Source organism: Eurytemora carolleeae, unplaced genomic scaffold (genome assembly GCF_000591075.1).
Source record: "Eurytemora carolleeae unplaced genomic scaffold, Eaff_2.0 scaffold1220, whole genome shotgun sequence".
Taxonomy (NCBI): Eukaryota; Metazoa; Arthropoda; class Copepoda; order Calanoida; family Temoridae; genus Eurytemora; species Eurytemora carolleeae.
Window position 1 is genome coordinate 54,190 of NW_019397753.1, and position 22,631 is coordinate 76,820.

General features: G+C 31.2%; 1 protein-coding gene and 1 long non-coding RNA gene across 2 annotated transcripts in view; both read right to left on the minus strand.

The window, feature by feature from the left end:
* Window positions 1-12,932, minus strand: part of LOC111715779 (dynein intermediate chain 3, ciliary) — a 16,266-nt gene extending 3,334 nt beyond the window's left edge. Inside the window, exons 1-14 of the mRNA XM_023491147.1 lie at window positions 12,921-12,932; window positions 12,790-12,855; window positions 10,581-10,628; window positions 9,301-9,371; window positions 8,621-8,689; window positions 6,512-6,591; window positions 6,030-6,119; window positions 5,228-5,286; window positions 4,751-4,855; window positions 4,514-4,600; window positions 3,561-3,630; window positions 2,473-2,588; window positions 1,339-1,415; window positions 686-785 (exon numbers count right to left, since the gene is read on the minus strand). Of these exons, the coding sequence (XP_023346915.1) occupies window positions 686-785; window positions 1,339-1,415; window positions 2,473-2,588; window positions 3,561-3,630; window positions 4,514-4,600; window positions 4,751-4,855; window positions 5,228-5,286; window positions 6,030-6,119; window positions 6,512-6,591; window positions 8,621-8,689; window positions 9,301-9,371; window positions 10,581-10,628; window positions 12,790-12,855; window positions 12,921-12,932 (1,050 nt within the window). The remainder of the gene's footprint in view (window positions 1-685; window positions 786-1,338; window positions 1,416-2,472; window positions 2,589-3,560; window positions 3,631-4,513; window positions 4,601-4,750; window positions 4,856-5,227; window positions 5,287-6,029; window positions 6,120-6,511; window positions 6,592-8,620; window positions 8,690-9,300; window positions 9,372-10,580; window positions 10,629-12,789; window positions 12,856-12,920) is intronic.
* A 1,635-nt stretch (window positions 12,933-14,567) lies between these two features.
* Window positions 14,568-21,906, minus strand: LOC111715772 (uncharacterized). The gene is made up of 3 exons (XR_002768313.1): window positions 21,865-21,906; window positions 21,353-21,374; window positions 14,568-14,658 (listed from the first exon to the last, which is right to left on the minus strand). It is a non-coding gene; the product is annotated as an uncharacterized LOC111715772 (long non-coding RNA).
* Window positions 21,907-22,631: the final 725 nt, after the last annotated feature.

Consider the following 22,631-nt stretch of genomic DNA (forward strand, 5'->3'; position numbering starts at 1 on the left):
TTAATAACGAATACATCGAAAGAATTCATCAAATGTCGTATTCTTCACTTTCTGATAATGGAATGTTGCAGATATTTAGTTTTTTAATAAAATGATTATATGGAACTCTTTAAAACTGTTCCCGCATATTCATGGTCATTTAATTATTTTCACAAATACTGAAATTTACGTAATATAGTATAAAACTCATTGAAAAATTGTCAAGACGACATTTGATAAATTCTTCCTATGTATTCATTATTAAGGGTTTCACTGTATGTAGTGAATGAAAGAATGTAATGTAATATCAATAATATTTCCTAGATGTATTGGTATTTTCGTCTCTCATATTATTGGAAAAATGAAAATTATTTTTAGAAAAAAAATACAAAAATCTGTAGAAAACATCATGTGAGAGTAAATCGTATTCATGAAACAGATTATTGTAAATTACATACAGGGTGACCCACAAAGAATGAGACATTAAGGACGATTTAAAACTTCTTAGATATGACGATTTAAAGGTTTAATTTGGTCGTTGATTTAAAAATTGTCCTCTAAGGGTCTACTACGTGATATTGAAAACAAATATAATTAAGAGTAATAATGCAGGGAACCTTGATCGTAGAATCCAGGTCTCCGAAGTCTCATTCGTTGTGGATAGCCCTGTTATTGCGGCTAAACTATGAAATTGTGAAAAAGTTACCTTTACACAATTTATAGGATCATCGGCTATTTTGGTGGATAATATCGGGGTCCGCTGCTGGTACAGGATATCCCAAGTATCCAAGACACCATCCTGTACAAAGATTGGATATCATTTTTTGGATATAATTTTTTCTAGCCACTCTCCACTTAGTACAGTGTACAGTATACAGCGTACACTGTACAGTGTACAGTTATACAGCGTACACTGTACAGTGTACAGAGTATACAGAGTAGTGTGGCATTGTATAACATTATATAATGTATAAGTGTACACAAAAGTCTACCAGTAAAATGCTTATAATGATTTAACACTTAACCGTTTAGCACTGCACTGCAACGTGGGAAACCTTAGCAAGTGTACAATGTACTGTAACAAGAATTCTGTGACACATTGGGGTACTCTATAGAAAAGTAAAACCGGGACGGTACCCCAAATGAATGATTTCCATCAAGGAGAGAGAATATGAAATAAATGCGAGATTACTGGCCTATAAACCATCATATGACCTAGTATCTCCTGTAGATATAATTTAACCCGTAAGGAAACCATTTTGTTTCCTTAATAGCCTTACAAGAAGAGGACTTATGATTGGAAACATATAACGTTTCAATTTAAAATCAATTTTAGTTTGACGTGGATTTATATCTAACCTTGTCCACATTATGGCACTTTCTTTAATATCTTCTGACCATATTCTCGCACACCAATCTCCGACAGTTAAAAAGTTCTGCAAACACAAATTGATATAAAGTTGTGAACATGTATGCTAAAAGGGGGGGAGACCTTTCTTTACAAATCTTTGTTTTTATTTAGTAAAGCGTCACAAATGTCAAACAATAATATTATTATAATTATTAAGATTTATTTTCACACACAAATCTCAAACAATAAAATATGGTGTAGACTTTTTTTAACAAGTCAAATCTTAGATTTCTACATATTCATTCTTTAATTTTCAAAACATACTAGGCTTTTAGGGCGCTTTCCGCCGCCTTTCCTGTAAATAATTTTAGCTTTTAACTGAAAATCGGCCACTTTAAATCATTTAAAATTTTGGCGGATATATCTATTCAAATTGGCGAAATTTCAAAAAAAAAACTCTAACTATTTTCTAGGAATATTTTTTCTCAATTTTTCATATTCCTGTACAAGAACATTACAACAGTATTCATGTAAAACAATACAACAATCAAAGAGAATAGAATATATATTAGAGGGGAATTTAGAGAATCTCTCGGTATGAATTTTTTCAGTCCCTTTCAGTCTGAAAGGGAGTTCAAAGTGTAAAAATCATGTGAATGTTCACAAATTATATACGCAGTAGAGTACAATAATACAGTATGTTCCCTAGACTATCCATTTCAATTTCGAATTTTTTAAAGCTGTTAATTAAACTTTATAATGAATTAGGTGAATAAAAAGAATAAAAAACAGCATTTGATGAATAGTTATAACGAAAAATCATCGTTTGTAAAGTAAATGGCATAGAGTCTATGTGAAATGATCATTGGTCAATTATGAAACCGGCCTATTTCATAATTTGGTTTTCTTTTGACATTAATTTTCGATTTTCTATAAAATTATATTCCAGGGCCCAAAAGGTTATATAGCATAAATATGTGAAGTACACCTACAGTATGGAAACAGTACAACAAAATGGCCGTTTTACACTTTTTTCTAGTAAATTCTCAATCTCCTCTAATATCTATTCTATTCTCTTTGACAAAAATACAAGTTTAGAGAAAAATTGAAAATAAAATATCTTTTTAAAATTCTCTTGTAACCTTAGGAAAGCATGGGTTTCTTTCAAGCGCGTAAACAGGCCCAAAATGCGCTTTATAAATTCCAACTATGCGCTCAGAAGAGGTTTTCGCTTTCCTGTTACAAGAAAACACATTTCCTGAAGAAAGAATCTTTTTTAATTTTAAAATGTCTGCGTCACTCTTTAGGCGTAAATTTAAGAGAAATGTCCAACACACAACGGTACCCTATGTTTGATCTAGAATTTGTACTAGAAAACCATGATGCTATAATTTTGAAAACTGGTTATTTTCAATTGTGGGTTTTCTACAAAAGTCACTTGCGCAATTCTGTTGCAGGAAAAAATGTATAAATGATTAGAATTGAACACTTTTCAAACAAGAAAACCTACATTATCTTCAACATTATTGGTAAAAATAGAGGTTGAAAGAGGTCTGCTGCGAATCGGACATGTCACTCTTTAAGTAAAGATTCACATGAAATTACGAGGACATTTCTCTTCAAGATAAAAATTATTCTAGAGAATAAACTATTCTAGGAATTTTACCCATTTCTAAGTTACTTTATTAAAGGTTATAATGTAAGGAAAGTTTTTTCAGATGTGTACGCATCTTTTGTACTGCAGTGTACTGTCTCTGGGCGGTAATGTAAACCAAAGAAGGATGTCACAGCCTGACATGGGATCCATCTTTCACATAAAAAATCAATGAAATATTCTGGTCATGGGAAACTATTATGTGAATTATCAAAATTATCAAAATTCAATGCTTTTAACCTCCTCGGATACTAAACGAACACTGATGCATCTATTCTTGTTTACAAATTCCGAGCAGAGAGAACTGATTTCAATATGAACGCAGAGTTTACGCAACTGCAATAAACTTTCCTTGCATTATAACCTTGACTTTACCCATCAGGACATTCAGATACAGGGCAAATTACTTAAATTTTAAAATGAAATTGAGTTTGAAGAAATGTATATCAAATGTTCAGGAATGAAAAGAAATGTATTTTTAAACATTTTATTGATGTTCATAACATGATTTGAGTCTAAAAGTTGTCTTCCTATGCTAAAGTTTTTTCAACTCACTGTAATTTTACGTAAATTCACCTTGCTCGGTGCCCACCATAAACTTGGTTGGAATAGTTGGTTCATATTCTATACAGCTTGCTCCCTGGGCCTGATAGATAGATAGATAAAGTACATAACTAAAATATACATGTATCTGTGTACAGAATAAGTACATTACTAAAATATACATGTACCTGTGTACAGAACAAGTTTACAATTACAAAGTGTGGCATACTTACATCCAGAATTTTCTTTAATTTTCTGAATTTATGACGGTTTTTTATTTTCCATAATATTATTAACTTAACTTAACTTATTTATCTAACTTAATACCACCTTATTTACCTAACTTAATAATACCTTATTTACTTAACTTACAATACCTTATTTACCTAATTTATTAATACCTTATTTACCAAACTTAATTATACCTTATTTATTTAACATATTAATACTTTATTTACCAAACTTAATTATACCTTATTTATTTAACTTATTAATACTTTATTTACCAAACTTAATAATGCCTTATTTACCTAACTTAATAATACCTTATTTACCTAACTTGATAATACCTTATTTACCTAACTTAATAATACCTTATTTACTTAACTTAATAATACCTTATTTACCTAACTTATTACCACCTTATTTACCAAACTTAATAATACCTTATTTACCAAACTTAATTATACCTTATTTATTTAATATATTAATACTTTATTTACCAAACTTAATTATACCTTATTTATTTAACTTATTAATACTTTATTTACCAAACTTAATGATACCTTATTTACCTTACTTAATGATCCCTTAATTACCTTACTCAATGATCCCTTATTTACCTTACTCAATGATCCCTTATTTACCTTACTCAATGATCCCTTATTTATTTAACTTATTAATACTTTATTTACCAAACTTAATGATACCTTATTTACCTTACTCAATGATCCCTTATTTACCTTACTCAATGATCCCTTATTTACCTTACTCAATGATCCCTTATCCCCACACGGGTCAAGGATTAAGGATTCTAAGGGCTCCACAAACTTCCTGATATCCCACCATAAAACCTAAAAAAACCTAATTAAAAAGTTTTTTTTTGATTTTTTTAAATTAAAATTTTGGTTTCTCCCAACATGAAAATTTTCCTCAAGCAAACTTTTGCCAAAAAATCGAAAAATATGAATTTTCAGATGTGCATAAAAGATTTATTCACTGACCATCCCGTCTGTTGACGCTGTAAAGAACTCTGTCCCTGTTTTACTAGACACCCATTTAGTTTTATAAACAGGCTCAGTGTGGGAGTTATCCAGACTGATTTCACCCTAGAATTAAAACATTTGAAAAAAAGGTTTCATTTTTGAGAAATATAAATTTTGAAAGCAATTGGACTTGATTTTTTGTTAAAACCTAAATAAAATGACTTTTTTGATGTAATTTCTTTTGGTAAATTATAGACAATGTAACTAAGTTTTTTTCATATCTTGAAATTTTATAAATATGGGGTTTTAGTTAGTTTGATTTTTTCTCCATTATATGTTGAAATCAAAATGCAAAAAATTTTAGTGTTAAAAAAAAATTGAAACAAAATTAAATATGATTTTTGGGGGTTTTTCGTTTTCTTGCAATGACAATGTTTTTCTTCACATAGGAAGTTATATATCTTTATATCATTCAAAATGTTTTCAAAAGTTTACCTCTGGTTTTCCACCTTTTCTACCATCCCACCAACATACTTGACCGTTATAACAACCACCTTTACATAATATTAGTTTAAAACATACTTGACCGTTATAACAACCACCTTTACATAATATTAGTTTAAAACATACTTGACCGTTATAACAACCACCTTTACATAATATTAGTTTAAAACATACTTGACCGTTATAACAACCACCTTTACATAATATTAGTTTAAANATTTTCGTTGAATTTATTCGCAGATTTCTTCAAATTCTTCAAATGTCGTCTTTTTTGTAAAAATTCCAGAAAATCTTTGTGATTAAAGAGAATTTACAGAGACTAATAATTGAATATGATTTATTTTCTCAACCTGTTCCTGAACAACTACTAATTAGTTTTACTGTAGAATTTTGTTAACATTTTTGTCGTCGTTATTTAATACTTAAAAAATCAATTCTGAGAACGTATCCACCCAAAAAAGTACGATTTTGAACGTGACTTTGTGCTCAAACTCAGGATTTACAGATCTTTAAAATGTTTTATATGTCTCAAATGAATTCTAAAGAATTTGTCCACAACACTGCATACTCAGTTTAACTACCTTACATAGCCGGTCTGTCCCTTTAAAGCTGACTGCTTTCTTAATCTTAACCTAGCTGGACTTTACACCTATGACTGATTAGCTGTCTTTGAAATACAGTGATATAGATGTTTAGATATCTTAACCATTTGGAAATATTTATGCATTAAATCCAGCCAGGATTATTAAGGAACATAATGGTGGGACTAGGGATATAAAGATTTATAATTTACCTGCTAAAAGATTAACATCCCTGGGACTAAACTCGCTTGAAACCACGTGAAAAGGAGGATTAAGAATAACATCAGGATGGGTTGGATCATCTAAACAAATAATCTAAATTGGATTGTTCAGGGTTTAGAGTTTAGAGTTGTTCATAACATTTAGATTGTTTTTACACATTCAAGTTTATTTTTTAGTTTTTAAGGGCTCCACAAAAATATTAGATGTTATTCTTATTTTAAAATCTATTCTCTAAATTTTTTTTCTTTCATGAAATTGTTACATTGTGCTAAATTTGCATGTCATTATAAGCAAACTAATAGAGCATTTTAATTTATGATTAATATCTAAGAATCTTTGGAAGCCGTCTATCTATCCATATATATGTATATATACTTTGAAGGAAGGTTTATGGATGCTAGGAATAACAAAAATGTGTCTCCAAAAATTGTTTATGTTCGTAATTTTTTTAAATCCACTGACTAGTGACTACCTATATGAAAAATGAATGATGTTTTTGGTGTGCCCGGCTGGATCGCTTGAAATTCAAGGTTGCAGTATGTTATCGCTAACCTAAACAAGATGGCCAGTTCAATTTGCCATAAAAACATTTGCCATAATTACACTTGTCATAACCATGTGTGCCATAAGTAACACTTGCCATTATCAATATATGAATTCTCTCAACCAAAGACTTTGCTATTTAGCAAAGTCTTTGCTCTCAACTATACAGCTCATCTAATGTCTGCTCCTATGTTCCTTGTCTAAATTACGCACTTCCATTTAGAATTCTCAACTCCCTAGCTAGTAAAAGCTAGGGTTTCCAGCGAACCAAACGTTTGCGAAAAAATGCGAAAATTTTCGGTCGCATTTTGCAAACTTTTTCGCGAAAATTTCGCAAAATATTTTCGCGAAATGGGAAAATTTAGCGAACATGCGAAAGGCGCAAATATTTTCGCGAAATGCGAACATTTTGTGAAAACCATGAGTTTTATTGCTGCAACAATTAATTGCCCAATATTGTGGAATTCTCTGCTTAATATTTATAATTTTACTATGTCATATTCAATAATTTCTCTTCCTTTACTTTAATAAATGTTAGATGAAGAGAATTCAATTTCAATAGCTATCTTTTTAGGTTTCTGTCTTCGCATTTTCACATTATTTTTCGCGAAATTTTCGCAATATTTTTTTCGTGAAATTTTCGTATTTTTTTACGAAATTTTCGCGAAATAGAAATTGCAAACGATTTTTCCTTATCGCTGGAAACCCTAGTAAAAGTTAATTCCATTCAATTATTTAAATTTGTCAAGCATAGAGGAAAGAAGCTGTAACGCAGATTTTTGCAGTATTATATGTGAGTATTATTGTGTGTTCCTGATAGATTCTGGAAGATTGTTTCTGCTCTCGCACCTTACCGTTTTAGTTTTAGCGAGTGCCGGCTTTCTTGCCGTTTTCTTTCTTTTTCAAAATCTTTTCAAAATCTTCCAAAATCCACAATGAAACCGTGAGCTGCCCCATAATATTTTTAACAAGCTATTGCTACCCTAGAGCTAAAAGATTGATATAATTTTCTTATTTTTTGCGTAACGTCCTGAAAAACTCAAAAAATGGAGCAAACAATTATAGTTACATGCGTATATTTTTTGATTAAACTACAAAAAACTTTTGCGACTACAGTTAGCAAATCTAAATAAGGGACATCTCATTAGCAATAAGGTACTGCTCTATTGGAAAAGTATTGTATTGTCATTGATTCTTCACCAAGTTCATGTCTAGCGAGGGAGGGAACCCCAGGACGCCTTGAGCCTCCGCTATGCAGACCCGAGCCTCCCAGATTTGCTAGGAAGACCAAGCCTCAGCTATGCAGTAATGAGCATGCGCCGGGTGTTCCCTCCCTCCTCTAGCTCTCACGACTAATTTAATAGAAATCTAAAGTTTGGAATTTTTGAGAAAATTTGGCGCATTTATAAAAAAAGTTAAATTTTTTTTCTTTGTAAGACTTTGAAAATTATGGCAAGTAGTTATGGCAAGTGTATCCACTATGGCAAGTGTATCCACTATGGCAAGTGTATCCACTATGGCAAGTGTATCCACTATGGCAAGTGTATCCACTATGGCAAGTTTAACTTATGGCAATGTTATTATGGCAAATGGCCGGATTTATGGCAAAAGGGTTATGGCAAATGCAATTAAGCCCCTAAACAAACCCTATTTTTAAAAAATTAATATTTTTTAATATTTTTAATAGCAAAAATATATTTTATAATTCACTACTTCACTGATTTACAAAATTTGCATTTTTTCAGACTGTAATAAAGGAATTGGGTCTTTGGAACAAAATCAAATATTTAAACCTCAATATCTTTAGAACTCGATGTTGTAATCCTTTGATATTTCAAAATCAAATTATTTGATTTAACAGAATTCATAGTTTGAAATATCTAAGGTCTGCAACATTTGGTTCCAAAGATATAGTGATTAGAAAATCAGAGTTTGTGGCAAAGACTCAATTCCTTTATCATAAAAAGTCAATATATTTGCTTTCTTTATTTATTTAAACTTTTTTTTTCTTTTTTTCTTCCAAAAGTTGAATATTTACCGTTCTCCATCTGGACACCAAGCTATGCTACTCACTGGACGATTCCATCCGTTACAACTCTCATAATCTCTTAAAGGGACTCTTATTGCAATTTCAAGTTACCTTTCATTTAAAGAAAAGCACAACGGTAACTTTTAAACTTATATTTGCTCAAGAGTGTGTTTTTTAATTCTGACGAATTGCGCATTTTTGTTTCAGAAACAGAGTGGAAAAAATTGTAAGAATTAAACATTTTCAAGCTAGAGAAATAACGAAATCATCACCATTATATACAGACTAAAAGGCATGTCCCCCTCAAAATGGAAAGTGACTTGAAATTACAATCATTTATAAATACAATAATTCATAAAATCGGATTCGATTTTTTTTCTATATATATATTACATTTAATTAATTCAAATAAATTACTTAAAAACTGCTTTGAATTAGATTTTAGAGTTTATGTATACCAACTCTTTGACTTTATTTCAATTGAATTATGGCCATAAAAAGATTAGTCATAAAAATGCATTCAATTTGATTGTATTTTAAATGAACTCACTAAATAGGCTTAAAAAACATCTATATCATTTTCTAAACAAGTATAACAAATATTGGTTTTAAAGGGGTTGTTTCCAAAAATCTATGTAAACAGAAAATTAAACTTGAAAGGGACTGTTCTAGAATTTAAAAATGGAAACCTGAAAAGATTTACAGTTTTCGCTTTAGGTTCCTCGCAGTCTGTAGCCTCGTCAGTTTCAGTAAAATATTCCTAAATTTTGTAACTTTTAAAGGGACTGTAGAGAAATATTAACTGTACCTTCGCCAATAGAGGAGCATGCGAGCATGCCCGATTAACAACGGTGCCCTTATCAGCGTTTTCTGAATTAGATATCTATGTTTGTGGTTTTGAAAACTAATTTTTAAAATTTTTGCTTCAGAATTATCAGAATTAAAAACTTTTCAAAATAGAATAAGGATGTTATCGTCACTATTACTGACCAGACTGAGGTTTATGATGTATTGTTGTGATTTAAAAAAAGGATCGCTCGAAATTTCGACGCTAGTCTCTTTACAGCAGGGTTTCCAACTTTTCAACGCAAGCCCTGTAAACTTCACACAATTCCGTGCAATTCAAGAACAGTTGCGTGCAATTCCGCTGAGTTGCGCGCGATTCCGCGCAACGGAATTCCGATTGGAAACCCTACTTTAAAGGGACTTATTTTGGTTTCCAGGAATTCATTTTTTAAATGGATTGATGATGATGTTTAGAAATTTTAACTTTTGTAAACACTACAACTTTTAGAAGTGAGGGTTATTGGGGTTTCCAGCTCTAGACTTTAATGGAAAGGATCTAGATATTTGGAAAACTTTAAAGAAAATCATTGTGGGGTTAAAATTGAAAACTTAGGAAGAAGGTTATTATGCTATTTGAAACTTAAATTAGAAGGATTATTGATGTTCGAAAGAGAGTGCGTCCTGATTAGATAATTCAATCCTATTTTTTATGTGAATTGAGTTTTTAGTGAAGGTAAAATTGTTAAGAGTGAAACGGGATTCTAAATAAACTGGAATATATTCTATTTATTTAATTAAACAAAATCGTCTGTGACTTCAGAAATAGTTGCGGCATTTATCAAAGGCAACCTAATTTTAGCAATACTTTTTATTGTAGAACAAACTATATTTAAATCATGAAGAAATCTTTAATTTTCTGTTTCTGCTTCGAAAAATTTTCATTGAAAAGGAATTGAGTCTTTGCCACAAATTCAGTTTTTGTAAAACCTATATCTTTGCAACCTTATGGTGTAAATCTTTGATATTTCAAACTTACATTATTTGACCTAATAGCATTCAAAGTTTGAAATATTAAAGATCTGCGACATTGGGTTGCAACGATATTGAAATTAGAAAATCAGAGTTTGTGGCAAAAACTCAATTCCTTTTGAAGAAAAATAAAAAAAATATTGAAAAATCCCACCTCATATATTTCAATGGCATTGTTCTGTTTTATACAACTCTCCATCATCTAAAATAATTGAAAATATTTTTCTAAAATTACTTTTTAAATTTCTCATGTAAATACTGAGAAAATGATATTATTCATAACATTTTTAAAATACTAGGCTTTTGCTTATATTTCAACTTTTAATTGTGGCTTTATCTGTGAGCATCTTCTCTTTGTGCAGTATAAAACAANATAATATTTTTTCGCGCATTTTCAAAATTTTACTAAAATAAAAGACTTTTAAATACAAATTTTTAAAATTTTGATTATTCATAAACCTTCCTTTTGGTGAGGTCCCACACAAAATTTGGGCCCGATTGGTTTAGCCGTATTGACTTTTATTGGAAACAAACAAACAAACTGACAGACAAGCTAAATTTAGATATAGATTTATTTTCACTTTATTTCTTTAATTCGTGCATTTGATGCAGTAAAACTTTATTTTTTTGCAACACATTGTATTGGAATTGTCAAGATCAAATTTAACGCATGCATGTTTTGTATAAATTCAATTTAATCTTTCTTATTGTCGTCATTGATGTCTAATCCTTAGTTGGTTGGATAACTAAAATTTAAATATAATTTGAAATACTTTTTTAAAATGTTGATGCAAAAATACTGACGAAAAATTTAACATTAATGAACTTTAAAAAATTTTATTCCGCCTTATTTCTTTAGTTCATGCACTTGTTTCCGCAGTAAACTTTATTTCATTATAATGGAATTTTCAAGATTAACCATGTAACATTGTACGAACTTATTGTACTTTTTAGTTTCAGATCGTGATTGAAGCCTCATCCTTGATAAATCACAGGATCCCAATGAAGGTTCATGGCAAACCAGAAAAATTTGTCAGCAATTTCGTTTTTTGAAATGTTGAATATCCACCAATGAAAACAGAAAAATCTGCATTATTTTTAATAATATTATTATTTCAAAATGTATGTGCCATAGATCAGTATCAAAAAGCTAAGATTACTACCAGAAACTATATTACTACCAGAAACTTAATTATTACCAGAAACTATATTACTACCAGAAACTTAATTACTACCAGAAACTTAATTATTACCAGAAACTATATTACTACCAGAAACTAGATTACTACCAGAAACTTAATTATTACCAGAAACTAGATTATTACCAGAAACTAGATTATTACCAGAAACTTAATTATTACCAGAAACTATATTACTACCAGAAACTAAATAAACAGGAGGAATTAGACAGGTTGTCCAGGTGTTGATATCATTCATAAACAGGAGGAATTAGACAGGGTGACCAGGGGGTTGATATCCTTAATAAACAGGAGGAATCAGACAGGGTGTCCAGGTGTTGATATCCTTAATAAACAGAACGAATTAGACAGGGTGTCCAGGGGGTTGATATCCTCAATAAACAGGAGGAATTAGACAGGGTGTCCAGGTGTTGATATCCTCAATAAACAGAAGGAATTAGACAGGGTGTCCAGGTGTTGATATCCCCAATAAACAGAAGGAATTAGAAAGGGTGTCCACGTGTTAATATCCTCAATAAACAGAAGGAATTAGACAGAGTGTCCAGAGTGTTGATATCCTCAATTAACAGGAGGAATTAGACAGGGTGTCCAGGTTATCCTCCATAAACAGACAGGGTGACCAGGGGGTTGATATCCTCAATAAACAGGAGTAATTAGACAGGGTGTCCAGGTGTTGATATCCTCCATAAACAGGAGGAATTAGACAGGGTGTCCACGTGTTAATATCCTCAATAAACAGGAGGAATTAGACAGGGTGTCCAGAGTGTTGATATCCTCAATAAACAGGAGGAATTTGATAAGGTGTCCAGGTGTTGATATCCTCAATAAACAGAAGGAATTAGACAGGGTGTCCAGTGGGTTAATACCCTCAATAAACAGAAGGAATTAGACAGGGTGTCCAGGGGGTTGATATCCTCAATAAACAGGAAGAATTAGACAGGGTGTCCATGGGGTTGATATCCTTAATAAACAGGAGGAATTAGACCAGGTGTCAAAAAAAACATGGCGAATAAAATGAGACGACTTTTATATTGCCTTAGTTATTATTATCATTCTTATATATTTTTTTTTTAACAATTGCAATGGTCTATTTAATCATTCCAAACTGAACTTCTACTTTATATGAAAATTTGACGATTTTAGTTAACAAAACCTTTTGTTTACCTTTGGCCAACCTCCCTCACAGTGGTTCATGCCCTGGGACACGAAGTCAGCTCGCACTGTGTTCACCTGTAAATACAGTGGTACACATAATAATGTGGAATATGAGGACTCTAGAAGTAAGCTAATTAAACCAGATCCGACATTTATTAGCTATATTAATTTATTAGCCGTATTTGGGTAAATTTCAATTTTGAACCACTTTGAAAAAGGTTCCTTAAAGGGAGTGTCTAGCTAGACATGGTATAGTGGAGTAATTTTTAGGATTCATTTGAGACCTATGTGACGTTTTACAGTGTATATTTGTTCACCAAGAGCGCAAATTCAATCTTTAAAATCATTGATTGTTCATTTTGGAGGGATGATTTTGAGAATCATGTTTTTAAAAACTATTCAATGACCACCGCGAAAAATGTAACAAAAATTCTACAGTAAACTTATTAGTTGTTTAGGGACAGCTGGAGAAAATAAAAATTGACTCTTATCATCAAAATAAGTAATCTTATACAGTTAATTGTTTCTGAAATGTCGCCTTTTTTCATAAACATTTTCCGTAGATTTTCTTGAATTTTTATTTAAAGGCGACATTTGAAGAAGAAATCTGCGTAAAAATTAAAAAAGAATAAGAAATTCAATATAATGATGACAAAGACATGATTGATTGTAACATTGATTTATGGGCAAATTTCTATTGAGAACTACGTTTCTAAACATCTAATTAGTTTACTGTAGAACTTTTGTTACATATTNCCGACCTTAATGAGACTGTTTACAAATTTGAAATAGAGCATAGACCGTATCAAATCCTCATGAATCTTTATCTTTGAATAGATGATTCAGGATTTGAACAGACGATATAGGTTCAGCGACCTCTCTCTAATTAATTAAATTCTTTTCAAGATATCAAATTCTGTCCCAGATATTCTTATCCGGAATTAATTGGACAATTTACAAATTTAAAATAAAAATGGAGCTTCTCATTTGACCAGGGCAGGCGTTTAAAAAAATCAAGAAAATACGACTCAGGTCTAAGCTGTTGTTGGGCCTTATTTACGGCTTGGGCTTTCGGTTTTAAGTTGCATCTAATTTTCCACAGAGTCGAGTTCATAAAACAGATTTAATATTGTAATAGGCGGATTTTCATAGTTGGAATTGGCGCATTCCGGGTTTTGATGAGAATAAGACTCAACATTGAGCCTTATTTTCCACTAAAACCAACCAAGGTCGGTTTTATTTTCATTGGGCCAAACTCTGCAAGTCAAGCCTAAGATCTTGCAGCTTGACACAAGCGGTCGTCAGAGTTGAGTCTAAGATTGGGTCTTAAAGCTGGGTTTAAGGAATTACGACCCGAGCCGAAGCTTTTAAATCGCGGGCTCAGATATCCTTTATTATCCGGCCTCAAGGGATTGTTCTCAAATATTTTTATCCGGCCAAATATGCTTGATTATACGACCTGAATTGGACTGTTTACAAATTTAGAATAGAGCATGGACCTCATAAATCTTTAAATTTGAGTAGTTGATTTGGGATTTGAACCAGTGGTAGGTAATTCAGTGACCTATCTTCAATTTATTAAATTATTTCTCAGATATTCTTATCCGGCCCTAAGCTTAAAATAAAGAATGGAGCTTCTCATTTGACCAGACATCAGCCTTGAAGGGTGTGTTTCAAAAACTAAATTGAGCTCGGATCCCTTCATCCGACAAGATTTTTTAATTCGGCCTGGAGGTGATTTTTTATAATTAATTTAAATTAAAAATATTTTCTTAAAAAACACCTGTTTGATCTGCGAAGCATGTTGGGCGATTTATTTTTCTGCTTTTCTTGGTGATATCAAGCTTAATATCCAACTCCTTCTCATCCAATTCATCGCTAAATATTGTATAGATCAATACAATGAAGACGAAGTTCAATTCTATTTTTAATTTCTACCTAGCAAGGATACACATAAACATGGAAACAAAGAGAACCTGTCATTTAACAGCTTAATTTTGTTTACTTGTAAACTTTTAATTTGAATAAGGCTTGTCAAAAATCAAAACTTAAAAGAAAGGTCGTCTTCGTTGTATTGATATAAACGCTGACCACTGTGTTTCGTTATTGTTTATTTATTTTATGAAAAATCGTTTCTAAACATTTTCCTTGACTGGAGCTCAAAACTTTTGTGTAAAATAGCGCAAAACTTAATTTTATGAAAAATCGTTTCTAAACATTTTCCTTGACTGGAGCTCAACACTTTTGTGTAAAATAGCGCAAAACTTAACGCTTAATCCACATCCATAGTAACAATTTTAAAATTTGATCGAAAACTGCTTCATTTCTCAATTTTACTTATCCCTCTTGGGTATAACCACCACGGGATATGCAAAAGAAAATAACTTAATCCGTAGGTATGAACAAGACAAGGTTCTCACTATCGAAGCGCTTCAATGTATGAAAAATGTCTTCTCCTAAGTGATGGAAAGTGAAATCCGTATATGACGTCACCGATTTTGGAAAAGCAGGTAAGGAGCCTGATACTTGTGACGTTATTTTATGGATTTTTCTGTCCATTGCTTAGGAGACGACATTTTTCATACCTCAGTTAACAACCTTGGCACGTACGAACAAGATGGAGATCAATGTTTGATCCCGAGATTTACAATACAAGATTATTGATTTCTGTAGGCATAATAATCGGGAGACGACTTTTAGGTGTTAACAATAGAGTGCAGCCGTAGAGATTTTTTAAAATATTTTACCAACTATTTACATTAAAAAGTTTTCTTTTGCATTCTAATCATACTTACTCATCATAATCATCAGAGTCCATTTTACGCTAAAGAAGTTAACAACATTAGAAAGAATTTAAAGTAATTTAAGGTCCATACTTAAAAAATAGGAAATACATGAAAAGTTTGAAAGGTATAGAAATATTTAAAAAATATGTAAGAATAGTAATATTTAGAAATACTATGGATAAATGAGGAATATTTAAGAATATTTTGTACCATTTAGAAATTTCCAGGAAATTTAGGAAAATCTAGAAAGATTTATGAAAATTGTACGAATACTTATAAATTTTTGGAATATCTGTATGCTCCGAACTGAACTGAATATTTAATAGTGTAAATATCTGTATGCCCTGAATTAAACTGAATATTGAATAGTGTGAATATCTGTGTTCTCTGAACTGAACTGAATATTGAATAGTGTGAATATCTGTGTGCTCTGAACTGAACTGAATATTGAATAGTGTGAATATCTGTGTTCTCTGAACTGAATATTGAATAGTGTGAATATCTGTGTTCTCTGAACTGAACTGAATATTGAATAGTGTGAATATCTGTGTGCCCTGAATTGAACTGAATATTGAATAGTGTGAATATCTGTGTTCTCTGAACTGAACTGAATATTGAATAGTGTGAATATCTGTGTGCTAGGAACAAAACTGAATATTGAATAGTGTGAATATCTTTATTCTCTGAACTGAACTGAATATTGAATAGTGTGAATATCTGTGTGCTCTGAACTGAACTGAATATTGAATAGTGTGAATATCTGTGTGCTATGAAATGAACTGAATATTGAATAGTGAGAATATCTGTGTTCTCTGAGCTAAACTGAATATTGAATAGTGTAAATATCTGTGTGCTCTGAACTGAACTGAATATTGAATAGTGTGAATATCTGTGCTCTCTGAACTGAACTGAATATTAAATAGCGTGAATATGTGTGTGCTCTGAACTGAACTGAATATTGAATAGTATGAATATCTGTGTGCTCTGAACTGAACTGAATATTAAATAGTGTAAATATCTGTCTGCCCTGAATTAAACTGAACATTGAATAGTGTGAATATCTGTGTGCTCTGAACTAAACTGAATATTGAATAGTGTGAATATCTTTATTCTCTGAACTGAACTGAATATTGAATGCTGTAAATATCTGTATGCCCCGAATTGAACTGAACATTGAATAGTGTGAATATCTGTGTGCTCTGAACTAAACTGAATATTGAATAGTGTGAATTTCTTTATTCTCTGAACTGAACTGAATATTGAATAGTGTGAATATCTGTGTGCTCTGAACTGAACTAAATATTGAATAGTGTGAATATCTTTATTCTCTGAACTGAACTGAATATTGAATAGTGTGAATATTTCTGCTCTCCAAACTGAGCTGAACTGAATTTTGAATAGTGTGAATATCTGTGTGCTCTGAACTGAACTGAATATTGAATAGTGTGAATATTTGTGTGCTCTGAACTGAACTAAATATTGAATAGTGTGAATATCTGTGTGCTCTGAGTTGAACTGAATATTGAATACTGAATATTTGTGTGCTCTGAACTGAACTGAATATTAAAAAGTGTGAATATCTGTGTGCTCGAAGCTGAACTGAATATTGAATACTGTGAATATTTGTGTGCTCTGAACTGAACTGAATATTGAATAGTGTGAATATCTGTGTTCTCTGAGCTGAACTGAATATTGAATAGTGTGAATATCTGTGTTCTCTGAACTGAACTGAATATTGAATAGTGTGAATATCTGTGTGCTCTGAACTGAACTGAATATTGAATAGTGTGAATATCTGTGTGCTCTGAACTGAACTGAATATTGAAGGAAACACTAAAGATATTGCCTGACTCTGGGAACAATAAAAACAAGAAACAAATAATCCCTCATAAACTCTTTCAGGACCCAGGACCCAGAACTTCACGGATACGGAAGTTCACATTTAGGACCTGTTTTCTGAAACTGCACGCTCTGGACTCAGGATCCGGAACTACAGGACCCAGTATTCGGAACTTCGCATTAAGGACCTAATAACACATGAATAACCACCTGGAGGTCTAATAAGACATAAATGACCACCTAGAGTTCTAATAAGACATAAATAACCACCTAGAGTTCTAATAAGACATTAATGACCACCTAGAGTTCTAATAAGACATGAATGACCACCTAGAGGCCTAATAAGACATGAATGACCACCTAGAGCCCTTGTAAAACATGAATGACCACCTAGAGTTCTAATAAGTCATGAATGACCCCCTAGAGGTGGGTTTGTGAGACCAATGTAACTGAGACTATTTGCTCCTGTTAACACATTTAATACCTACATTCCCCTTGGTTATTATTGAATATTGATTATACAATACTAAATTCCCTCTTTCAACTATTTAGAACAACTTACCGTGGTGGCAATTAACCTTTTTCTTTAAATAAACTGGTAACCCGTACATTGGAAGATTTTAGACTTTTTATTCTTAAAGGGATTGTAGTCGTAGTTTCATGTGACCCTTCATTCAAAGATGGCAATGTCCGATTCACAACGGTACCTTAAAAACTTTTTTTCAGGCAACTCACTTGACCCCTGGAAAGGTTAATGGATCCTCAGAATTTCAAAAAAACTAAAATTTATTTAATAAAATATTGAAAATCCACGAAAAAATATTATTAAATCTGCTAAATTTTTTGTTTTGTTTCATATTGTACAAAAAGAAGTTGCTCACAAATAGAGCCACAATAAAAAGTTGAAAAAGAAAATGGGCACCCTAAAAGCCTAGTATAGATAAATGATAAATATGTGTTGTCAGTTTTGGATTAACTGTAAAAAGTATTGGATAAATTATAAATAGATATTTTTTTTTTATTAAAGGGGGTGACTGTCAATTTAAGGTAGTTGAATTGAGAATGCGTTATTGTGGAGAATTATTTTAGGAATCATTTGAGACCTATGAGACGTTTTTACGGTGCATATTTGTTAAACAAGAGTGCAAACTAAATCTTTAAAATACTTTTAGATTGCTCATTTTTGAGGGATGATTTTGAGAATCAATTTTAAAAAAAATAATTAATGAAGACGACGAAAAGTGTAAAAAAAATTCTACAGTAAACAAATTAGTTGTTTTAGAACAGGTTGAGAAAATAAAAATTAACTACTGCAGTTAAACCCTAAATATAGAATACATCGGAAGAATTTATGAAATGTCGCCTTGAACACTTTTTAATGGGTTTTGCCGCTGAGAATTTTATAGCTAGAAGCATAGTATTCCTACAGGAGAATTGAATAGAAGGAGGGGGCGATACGGTTTCCATACACTTTGCTGTGACGTTTTTGGACTGCTGAAGAACTAGTTTTTGCGTAACAACAATAACTAAGACAGCCGATCTAATGTAAACAAATATGAGTTAATATACGGTGAATCTTCATCTAACGCCAGAAATGCCAGATGTTTGTTTATCATTTGTGTTATTGTTAACAATCTTTATTATTGTTGTTACGCAAAAACTAGTTCTTCAGCAGTCTAAAAACGTCACAGTAAAGTGTACGGAAACCTCCTTCTATTCAATTCTCCTTGGTATTCCTAAATCTCAGTAATTGTACTTAATGTACTAAGCTCTTTCGTATATTTTCTCAAGTTGTCATTCTATAAAGGAAGCTGCTCGAAGCTTAACAAAGGGATATATAATGTGAACTTTTTGTCTCTTTTTTGTAAAAATAAAAAAAAACCATGAAATATGCGGCAACTGTGGGGACATCTTTAAAGAGCTCCATATACAGGGTGTCCCCAAAAACATGGGAATTCAGTGACAAATTCGATATCGTCTTTGTTATGAATTAGCATTGTAATACCTAATTTCAAAAGCCATAATATTATTATGTCTGCTAGAATTTATTTTATGAAAAGGGTAAAAGACTGTAAAGATGTGTCTATAATGTCTCTGCAATATGAACAGTAAAGACGGATAAGTTTACTTATATTTGTATACTGTAATTTTCTTGTTTTACTAAGTACAACCGTATGCAGTCAAAACATAAACAAACAAAATGTGAACATAGCAGACGAAACTCTTACTGATTACAGCTTTCTCAGTAGGTATCACTATACGTAATCAAAGAATTATTTAAAAAGACGATATCGAATTCGTCACTGAATTTCCATGTTTATTGGGACACCCTGTAGATATTTAATAAAAAAAACTAAATATTTGCGGAATTCCATTATCGGGAGATTTAGAAAACGACATTTAATAAATTCTTCTGATGTATTCTATATTTAGGGTTCAACTGTATTATCATCGAAAAAAAGTAATCTTATTCCGTTATTGGTTTCTGTAATATCTCAATATTCACAATCATTTTCCTGAAGATTTCCGGAAATTTTTACTGAAAAGATGACATTTAAAGAATATGAAGAAATCTGCGAAAAAATTCATAAAGACTAAGAAATTCAATATAATGATGAAAAAGAAATAATTGTTTATAACATTGATTCATTGAGAAAATTTCGATTGAGAAATATATTCCTAAACATCTAATTAGTTTACTGAATAATTTTTTTACATTTTTTTCGTCACTATTTAATAATTTAAAAAAACGTAAACCCTCAAATGGATGATTTTTAACATCGACTTTGCGCTCAAACTCAGAAATTATATATCAATAAAACGTTTATTTGTCTTAAATGAATCCTAAATAAATTTCTCCCCAATACTACAGGGTGTCCCAAAAAACATGGGAATTCAGTGACGAATTCGATGTCGTCTTTTCAAATAATTCTTTGATTTAGTATAGTGATACCTACTGAGAAAGCTGTAATCTGATAATTTTATATATTTATGGCGTGAGAACCAAAAAGCTGTGGAATAGGAAGACGACATTAAATCAATATTTAAGCGAATAAGATACAAAACGCAAACAGACTAATAGTTTAGAAAACACTTATTAAATGAAATCATTAGTGTGTTGTTTCTGTGTTTGATGTTAATTGGAGATACCAGGCACGATATGAGACCAGTGTACATGTGTTAAATGTTCCTTTGTCATTTGTAAATTTACAATCTTTTAGTAAATTTATATTTCATACGTGAATAGATTGAAAAATAAACATGTATATTTTGTAAATTATTAACAGATAATTGTAAATGCATTAGTGTAAACTGCGATTATTTTTATGTTTTGTAAATTGTAAATTGTAAATGCCTAAGTATCATCAATATTTATTTTTGAGTCGGCAAAAATAATTTGTAAATTGTAAATTGTAAATGCATATTGCATATGTATCACCCATGTTTTTTTGAGTCGGCAAAAATAATTTGTAAATTGTAAATTCATATTCTAATGTAATTGGACTATTTGAATTTAAACCTTGTGTCTAAAAGTCGTCTTCCTTTTCCTTGGATTTCTGTTTCTCAAGTTCTCACTGAAGATATTTGGGTTTATTTGTATTTTTTAAAAATTTTAATTTTATTTTATTTATATACAAATTACATTTTTCCAACGAGGTTATAGCGTATAGAGTGTTGATGTACGCTAATCCTTTACTAACTGTATAGGCCAGAAACTATACTGAGAGCGTACTGCATATTTGTTTATTATAAGTTGATTCTGGCCTAACCTATAGTATATCAATATTAGTAAACTGTTTTAAGTGTACTGCAGTACAGCTAACTGAGCACACAGGTAGAGAACTATCATCCCACTGAATTTCATATCCATCCATAACTTTTTAACAATTTTCAAATCTTTTACTTTCTTTATAACTATATTTTTCTAAAGAATAAAGTTGTCTTACCTATCTTTTGCTTTTCCACGGACTAAATCAATCAATCAATAAATTCATATTTTGTAAGACGACATTTGTTTTCACCTTAGTAATGAAGCTCTTCTTACACTTTAATTATAACAAAATATAAAGGATTTTCGGGATTACAATTTGTGTGAGGGGTATAGGAAATGTTTTTCTCTTAACTAGAAAGCTTACAGTTTAACAATAAAAATGAATATTTATGAAGCGCTGCAGTTGTTCATTCCATAATTTTTTCAAATATACAGTGAAAACCGGAAAACTCTGGAATAGGAAGACGACTGTAAATGTTATGACTTTAAATAGTAATAGAAATGAACCCAATCATTGTGTTAAGTGTAATAAGACCAATTTAACATAATAAGGGATGTAGGAAGTTACTTGTACATTGCTTTGTAACAACATCATCAAATACACTTGCATTAATGCCGTTTTTCTATTCCACAGGTTTCTGGTTCTCACTGTATCATAAATTAATAGACTGTTTTTGTTGATTGAACCTGGTTTTTGTCTTTTCTGAGGCTTGGTCTCCATCTTTTTCTAACATTTTAAAGAAAAAAAAACATGTTTACGTCATTTTTTTTCTGATGTAAATATATGTAAAAAAAATGTAGAAACAACAAAAATAGGTTTACAATCTTTGATTATTGTGGATGTCAAGTCTATGAAACCACAAGAATGGGTTTACAATCTTTGATTATTGTGGATGTCAAGTCTATGAAACCACAAGAATGGGTTTACAATCTTTGATTATTGTGGATGTCAAGTCTATGAAACCACAAGAATGGGTTTACAATCTTTGATTATTGTGGATGTCAAGTCTATGAAACCACAAGAATGGGTTTACAATCTTTGATTATTGTGGATGTCAAGTCTATGAAACCACAAGAATGGGTTTACAATCTTTGATTATTGTGGATGTCAAGTCTATGAAACCACAAGAATGGGTTTACAATCTTTGATTATTGTGGATGTCAAGTCTATGAAACCACAAGAATGGGTTTACAATCTTTGATTATTGTGGATGTCAAGTCTATGAAACCACAAGAATGGGTTTACAATCTTTGATTATTGTGGATGTCAAGTCTATGAAACCACAAGAATGGGTTTACAATCTTTGATTATTGTGGATGTCAAGTCNTTGATAAATAGAAGATTTTAACATTTAATTTTAAAGGGTTTTCGGGCCAAAATATGAATTTTGTCTCAATAAGGTTCTCAAAATTAGGTAAAAGCAAAATGGCTTAATTTTGAAAATCAGCTTCCC